This window comes from Lactuca sativa, chromosome 9 (genome assembly GCF_002870075.4).
Source record: "Lactuca sativa cultivar Salinas chromosome 9, Lsat_Salinas_v11, whole genome shotgun sequence".
In the NCBI taxonomy this organism is placed as follows: domain Eukaryota; kingdom Viridiplantae; phylum Streptophyta; class Magnoliopsida; order Asterales; family Asteraceae; genus Lactuca; species Lactuca sativa.
The window spans coordinates 20,460,048-20,467,944 of NC_056631.2; the positions used below are offsets into that span (position 1 = coordinate 20,460,048).

Below are 7,897 nucleotides of genomic sequence, written 5' to 3' on the forward strand. Positions count from 1 at the left end.
ATGGATGGCTTGTATAAGAGTAGATCTATGGATTTGAGTCCCTGCATGGCTTAGAAAGCTTCTGTATGGGTTAAGATCTAGGGGTATTCGACGAGTCACAAGGGTGTACTCGGCAAGTTGCATGAAGGTGGGCAGGAACTCGACGAGTTGGAAGAACAACTCGGCGAGTTGGTTGAAGATAGCCTTGGACTCGGCGAGTCTGTTCTTGGACTCGGCGAGTTTGGTTGAGAGGTCCTAACCTTCTTCTGGTTGAGCCGTGAACCGGTGAGTTAAGGGAGGACTTGGTGAGTTGAGTGCAAGGGGACCCAGAGTTGTTGGACTCGACGAGTCTCGGGGTGACTCGGCGAGTTGAGTCGCGGATTGGGGAAGTTCTGTGCATGGGGACTCGACGAGTCATCGGGTTGACTCGGCGAGTAGAGTCAGTCAGGAGGTTGACTTTGACTTTGACCAAGGGTTGACCAATTGACTTACAGGGGCATTTTGGTAATTGTTGGCTTTTGTTTTGAGTTTAGTATTGGTGTTGGCTAGTGGTGGAGATCGTGTCAGTGGTCGGAGCATCTTGGTCTTATCTTTTCAGTCGGCAGTTGCGAGGTGAGTTATCCTCACTATATCGACATGGTCTACGGCACCAAGGTCGGCCCTTTATCGGATTGTGATCCGGGTATCGTTGTTATGTTATTGCTTTGCTATGTTGCATCCTGGTAGTTAGGATGGTATATGTTAGAGACCTGGTTAAGGTCGGTATCCTGGTATATAGGATGATGCTATGCTAGTGACCGGTTAGGTCGGTATCCTGGTTAGGATGATGTTATGCTATGTGATCTGCTTGATCGGTTTGATTGAATGTGATTTGTTATATGACTGAATGTCTATGTGCACATGGTTGTTGGACTGGAGTTGGGTTGAGGCGGGTCCTGCTTTGTACTGTAGGCCAACATACCCAGGGCGGACCGGTTATCCCGAAGGCCCAGCGAGCGGTCCGGATAGGCTGTAGGCCCCAAGAGGGCGGACCAAGACGTGTCGAGGCTCGGAGAGTGGACCAGGCCGACTGAAGGCCCAGTGCGGGCGGACCAGTCATACTGTAGACTCAGAGAGTGGACCAGGTGGATTGAAGGCCCGGTGCGGGCAGACCAATCACACTGTAGACTCGATGTATGTGGTTAGACTCGGAGGGTGGACCAGGTGGACTGAAAGGCCGGTGCGGCGGACCAGTCACACAGTAGACCCGAAGTGCATTGCTGTTTTGTGTTCTGTTATGATATGACATGTTGTGCGTGTATGGTATATGTGGTTGGTATTTTGGGGGTATCTCACTAAGCTTTCGGGCTTACAGTTGTGGTTTAATGTTTTTCAGGTTCTTCAGGAGACCGTGGCAAGGTAAAGGCGTGATCGTACCGCTCCTCATGATTATGTTTTATGATGTGGTTCTGGGAAGACTCTGATAATAATTGTATTGAAAACCTTTTTGTAATAACTTTATGAAATCAGATTGTTTTTGAAAAGTATAAATTGGTTGAAATTTTTAGAGCGCTACAATTTGGATAAGGAAAAAATAGGCTGCTTATTGCTTAATCCCACCACAATAAGCAAATTTAAGTGTTTGGATAGGAGTCATTAAAAATCAGCTTATTGTGGTAGTAATAAGCAGAATAAGCTGATTTTAATAAGCAATGAGAGAAATTAAATATCCTCCTACTTTTTGTTCCTACATATCCTCCTACCCAATCAAATGATGACATGTGTAACATTTAATGTTCATTTAATGAGATTTAATGATAATGGGTAAGAGGATTGGTAGAATTAATAGGATATTCAATTTCTCTTATTGGTCATTTTACTCATATATAAGTTGTATTGTTTGTCAAACACTTAAAATGCTTATTACTTATTGTTTATTTTCCCACCGCAATAAACTAATCCAAACATATTTTAAAAAAAATGTTTATTCCCAGCACAATAAACTAATAAGTTAAAAACTATTTATCAAAACACCCCCTTAGTGGATTAGGTTCATTATTGTGGACCTAAAAACGGGCCAAACCTAAAAAACCAAAATTTTCGGTTTTTAAAATCAATGGTTTTAATTTGTCCATTTATGTTTCATCAGTTTTTGTTAATTTTTTTAATTCTCGAGTTCGATTTTATTCACCTTTACAAATATCCATTGGACATCCCAAATTCCCATTGTCCTGTTATATTCGAACTGCCCGGGTATGATAACCGATCCATTGTAACCCGCCCCAAGTGAAAAACACCAACTAGGGTTTCACTATAAACCTTCATCCACTAACCACAAAACGCCCCCAACGCCGTCCGAGTCCTTTAGACGCTGCCTTTGGAGCTCTGAAATCAAGCCGGCGTCGCAATGAGGGCTAAGGTAATCGATCGATTCAACATCACGTATCAGTATTCTCTTTCAAGATTTACGATTGTCAACAAATTTTGGTATTTCTGATCTGATATTTGTTTATTATGCGTTTTATTTTGCAGTGGAAGAAGAAGAGAATGAGGAGGTTGAAGAGGAAGCGTCGAAAGATGAGACAGAGATCCAAGTAGATGAACGAAAGCTTGTCTTCTGAATCGTCTCCGTTGCTTCTAGCGGTGTAGCTTTACTGTTTTGATTTATGTTTTATATAGTCTTTGTCTCTAATTTCCGTACTTGTTACGGTAGTAGTTGATGATACATTTGGCTATGGAGTTTTGTTAACACCCTGATACATTTTGAAGATGGTTTGCTGATTATATCAACATTCCTTCATTTGAATTAATTTTCAGTTTATGCTATGTGTCTATCATCTTCAAGCATAATTGTAGTCTTGCGCTAGTTTAGAGGTTAAAATCCTTGTGATTCAATCAATTTGCTAGAGTCTTCAAGAAACAGGATTTATAATTTTATTACGGAAAAATACATGCTTTGTTCTGAGTAATTGAAATGGGATCATCTTTTACAATCTCACAATCGATCAAATACTTGTGTAGAGACGTGCATCTTCAAACTCTTGAAACAATTAAAGCAAGAACTACCGGTTCTTGGATCATCTTCTCTAAACTTTTAAACCCAAATTTATGATCTTCATGCCCTTTTAAAAATCAATTTGATTTTCATTTTTAAACATTTCAAATGTAAAAAACATATTCATATTATTTAAGAGACTTGAGAATGAAGGTTGTTCAATCCTCCGATTCGACTACATAAGAAGAAGATTCATCTTCGGCCATCTAAAACAGAAGCAAACCCTTCTAAAAATCAACCAGAATTGGATGTTCTATGATGATCCAACACTAGACGTGGACAACACATTAACACCCATTGGATCGACTCATTTCAACTATTGCCAGTAAAAATATGTTGCATATCACACACAACACATTAAACATGTAACCCTTAGTATCTCGAGTTTGATGTGAAAAACACACATTTGGATTGTATTCATGATGTATGTGGAAGCCTCAATATATAGACTATATATATTTATTGTCAATAACACCCATTGTTTGACCAATATAGCCGGAATATCCTCAATTTTAGCCACATTACTACGTTAAAAACTATCTCACTCCTCTAAAGCAAAAACAATCAAAAGCCGTCCAACAAAACAAAACCAAAATTCATAACTTATATGATAATAATCATAATAAGATAAGAAAATCACTGAGGATTAGGTGGGCGGCTATTAGCAGCGCAGACTCTAGAACCCCATTCCAGAAGCTCTTTGCTGGTATCATCTTTATGAACAAACACTTCAATAAAGCACAAATGATCCTCTTTCTCCCCTGTTGCTGTTGCTATTGCTTCTATCAGCTCCTCTTCATTTTTCACCTGTTAATTCAATTAATCCCACAAATCAAACGTAATTCCAATCCAAATGTTTTATTATTATTATTATTCTAGTAGCTAATTATTACGTACCTTTGCAGTCCACAACTTGCCATCATCATTATTAAAGGCTTCCACAACTCCAGTATAGTTCCAGTTCTTAATGACATTATAAGGTCCATCATGAATCTCAACTTCTATGGTGTAGCCTCCATTGTTAACCAAAAATATTACGCTCTTTTGCTCCTGTCGTATCATTGTTGTCACGTCTTGTGCTGTTACCTACAAAAAAAAAAAAAAAAAAACCACATTCATCAAACAACTCCCACTCCCAAATCCCATTTGCTTTCACAATTTTTAATATTTTAAAATACCTGGAAACTACCATCACCGATGCAAGCAATGACCCGTTTGTCCGGTATAGACTGAGCATAACCAAGAAGCGCACCAACAGACCACCCGATCGAACCATACTGCATTTGGAATTCATACCTGGAAGTATAACACACACTTTTCTCCCTCTTTATATGCATCGATTACATCAAACCACCCAAAAATTAAATATAAAAAAAATAATGGTTATTAGTTACCTACCCACATCCATCTGGCAACTTCAGTTTCTGACAGTTAAACCACGAATCCCCAGTCTCAGCAAGCACCGCAGTGTCAGAGGTCAACATTTTTTGTATATGTTGGAACAATATATTGACCCTCAATGGGTCAGTCGGCTCACCGGGGACCGGTTCACCATCCGGAACATGTATCCTTTGGTAATTATCAAAAGCCGCAGTATTTTTGGTGATCACTTTTGAAAGTTCTTCAAGAAATTCTTTCATGAGAACACACCCAAAAGCCGGACCGTTTCCAACCACCACACGGTCCGGCTGCACGATTACTGCTTTTTCTTTTTTAAGCAGTAAAGAGTAGCCGACCGAACTATAGTCATTGAAAATGGGTCCCGCAAAAAGATATGCGTCAGCGGACTCGACAATTTCCGCACAGAAGGAAGTACTGACTGCTCCCCAGTAGGTCCCCATAAAATGCTCGTGGGTCTCGGGTACCATTCCTTTACCCGAGGGCATTAGAGCAAGCGCGTATCCACTCGCGTCTGCAAATTCGACAAAAGCTTGTTGAGCCTTTGCTACACGTAGTTTTGGACCGCCGACCAATACTGGCTTAACAGCACCGTCGAGGAATTCGGCGGCCGCTTTCACTGCTTGTTCTAATCCCGCCGGGTTACTCGTCCTACATCAATCAACAATCATCATATTTTTTTACAAATTTGATTGAGATGTTAACATACTCGATTATCAAATATATTATTCATTTATTCAAAATTTGATTTGGTTATTCTAACTTTGAATTTCATACATTTTTAGTTTATTATTTATAGTGATTGTTCAAATTTTATTTAAAAATTTAATATTTTGTAAGAATTTAAAGCACAATACATATTTAAATAAAAAATATACTTGATTTATATTAAAATACTAGCAATCAAATAAAACTACTTCAACATACAAATGTAATAATATATCTATCTAACATTTTTTTTAATGTACATAATATTTATATAATTTTTTGTGTTAAAGGTAATCTTTTTATTTAAAGAATGCTTGTTTTAATAAAATTACATTTAATTAAATAGAACCTAATCATATAAACAATTTACTTTCGTTATAATCATCTAATAATATAAGTTTATGATAAAAAAAAAGGAATTAATAAGAATAAAAACGATGTTGATTACCGCTGAAAGAGCGAGAAGGGGATGGGCTCCTCGCAAAAGGTGGAATGAGGAATGCCGGGAAGATTGCAACTGACACTGATATAAACCGGCTTGCTTTCTTTGATAGCGGTGGAGATGGCCCTATCGATTTGTTCATGAGCGTCTTCCAAATGACTAATCACAGCCTGAAAGCAAGTAATCGTCTGGAAACACCTGTACTCCTGGCTGAAATCCGGGATTCCGATCGTATGATGGAGGATCCGATTAGTTCCAAAGTCATTAGAATTTGGTCCACCCACGATACAGATAACCGGAAGATTCTCGCTGTTAGCACCTGCGATTGCGTTAAGGACGCTCAAACCACCGACGGTGAAAGTCACCGCACAGGCGGCAGCACCGCGGGACCGGGCGTACCCGTCTGCGGCGTACCCTGCGTTCAGCTCATTGCAGCATCCGACGTTTTTCAGGCGGGGTTCTGCGATGAGGTGGTCGAGGAGGGTGAGGTTGAAATCACCGGGAACTGTGAAGATATCGGTGATGCCAACCTCCACGAGACGCCGGGCAAGGTGGCGGCCCAGGGTGGCGTCCTTGTTTCCGACGAAGCTACCTACGTCTTCATGCGTTCCCTCCATTTTCAGGTCGGGGGAGTCTAGAGAGAGAAAGAGAGTGGTGGTGTGAGGGTGTGGGAATAGGGTGGTGGAAGGTGATATAGTGGTGGTGATGAGTGAGATTCGAAATTGAAGGGACACTGTGAGGTGGTGGTTTACGGTAGTTTGTTGTTTTCTTTGGTTGTAATTAAACCCGATTCATGCGAATTCTTACATTCAAGAATTTTGATTAGCCCCCGATCTTCTTTCATTTTACATGACCCATCCCTCGTTTTCGAATTAGATTCACTTAAATGGGTGATAATTTTTTAAGAAATATAAACAGAAAATGAAACTTATATCAGGTATATATGATTTTTTTTTTAATTTTTAATTTTATTTTTTGTAAAATGGTTAGGTATTAGTATTAGCCTATGTAGTCAAATTAATTAGCTTTTGTATTTGATCATATCTATATATGTATTATTTATTTGTATATACATTTTTGCCAATTAAAAAGAAAAATATAATGTCTAATCTCTTCTCTCTTTCTTTCTTAACTATCATCTCTTTCCTTCTCTAACGGTCCTCTCCCTCCATAACACTAAGGTGTTGTTCGTTTTTTCGAAGTGAAAATGTTTTAAGTCTACGGACCACCTCTGCAATCCTCTGTAGCAGAGGATAGCAGAAGAGGTGGAACAAAAGACTGCAACATTTAATAAAAAGTATGTTTGTTTTTTAACGTCTGCAAACTGCTGCAGTAAATTAAAGTAAGACGCGAAGAGGTTTGAAGCAGTTGGTTTAGTGTTGCGCCACGCAGCACACGCGCAACAATTTTTAAGTCAGAAGTCTTCAGAAAAACAAACAGCTGCGAAAGACCAAGTGCTTCGCGTGTGCTGCACGACGCAACAATAAGTGGTCTGAAGTGGTTTTAAAAAAAACAAACAGCACCTAAGTTGGTCATCTCTTTCTCCGATTCACAGATTCCATGGTTGAAGTTCCACCACAACCCAATAAGATTTTCTGTATTACAAACTTTAAAGCCCATGTTAGAAAGAGAACTATTCTCCACACATAACACATTGCATCATAAAATAGAAGATTCGAGTCATGCCCTTGTTGTCCCCTCTCCACAGAACATCATCGACCCAACTGGAATAGACCCAATAGTGTTGGGCTTCTCGGTCCAAGGCCACCAAAACTTTAACACTTCATGTCTTCATGCACTCCAATTTACTTTCTCAGCAAACCAGATAGCCACAACAACATCTAACAACCCATTAGTGGGGTTGGCCCAATCGTATAATCAGTCCATTGTTTTGACCAGATGTTCAACACAGGCTAAAATTTTCATTTTGTAAATTAAATATGCTGATCTATGATATTTTTTGTTGTGAAGAAAGAAAGATAAATAAAAGATAGTAATTGAAAGTTGATAAAATCTTCCGTATGTTATTCCACCAATCTTAATCGTCTTTATAATACAAGAATGATTGACCTAATCTAAGTTAGGAAAATATTTACAAAATAATTTCATCATTATACAAAATATACGGTTAATATAAAATATATGACTAATACACCCCCGCAGTCGAAACGGTAGGTGGCCGCATGTTGAGAGTGGATCTGGAGTCAATGAACAGAACGCGTGGGAGTTCCTTTGTGAAGATGTCGGCAATTTGAAACCATGATGGCACCAGTGGCGAATCTAGAACAAAATGTTACATGGTTCCTCATATAGAATTAGATAGATCCTTTATATTT

At 39.1% G+C, this 7,897-nt stretch overlaps 1 protein-coding gene and 1 long non-coding RNA gene across 2 annotated transcripts; one reads left to right on the forward strand and one right to left on the reverse strand.

Moving 5' to 3' along the window:
- Nucleotides 1–2,112: 2,112 nt before the first annotated feature.
- Nucleotides 2,113–2,784, forward strand: LOC111905921 (uncharacterized). Its single transcript, XR_002855061.2, has 2 exons — nucleotides 2,113–2,377; nucleotides 2,491–2,784. It is a non-coding gene; the product is annotated as an uncharacterized LOC111905921 (long non-coding RNA).
- Nucleotides 2,785–3,442: 658 nt separating this feature from the next.
- Nucleotides 3,443–6,832, reverse strand: LOC111905920 (pyruvate decarboxylase 2). Its single transcript, XM_023901653.3, has 5 exons — nucleotides 5,568–6,832; nucleotides 4,412–5,062; nucleotides 4,192–4,309; nucleotides 3,911–4,099; nucleotides 3,443–3,820 (listed from the first exon to the last, which is right to left on the reverse strand). Exons 1-5 carry the CDS (start codon nucleotides 6,176–6,178, stop codon nucleotides 3,650–3,652), a joined length of 1,740 nt encoding a protein of 579 aa, XP_023757421.1. The 5' UTR covers nucleotides 6,179–6,832; the 3' UTR covers nucleotides 3,443–3,649.
- Nucleotides 6,833–7,897: the final 1,065 nt, after the last annotated feature.

What these genes read in the sequence shown, in the direction of transcription:
- LOC111905920 (XM_023901653.3), bottom strand. Translation starts at nt 6,178, where the DNA reads ATGGAGGGAACGCATGAAGACGTAGGTAGCTTCGTCGGAAACAAGGAC. An exon ending in AAGTTGCCAGATGGATGTGG is followed by an intron (nt 4,310 to 4,411) that starts GTAGGTAACTAA and finishes TTATACTTCCAG; the next exon opens with GTATGAATTCCAAATGCAGT. An exon ending in TCGGTGATGGTAGTTTCCAG is followed by an intron (nt 4,100 to 4,191) that starts GTATTTTAAAAT and finishes TTTTTTTTGTAG; the next exon opens with GTAACAGCACAAGACGTGAC.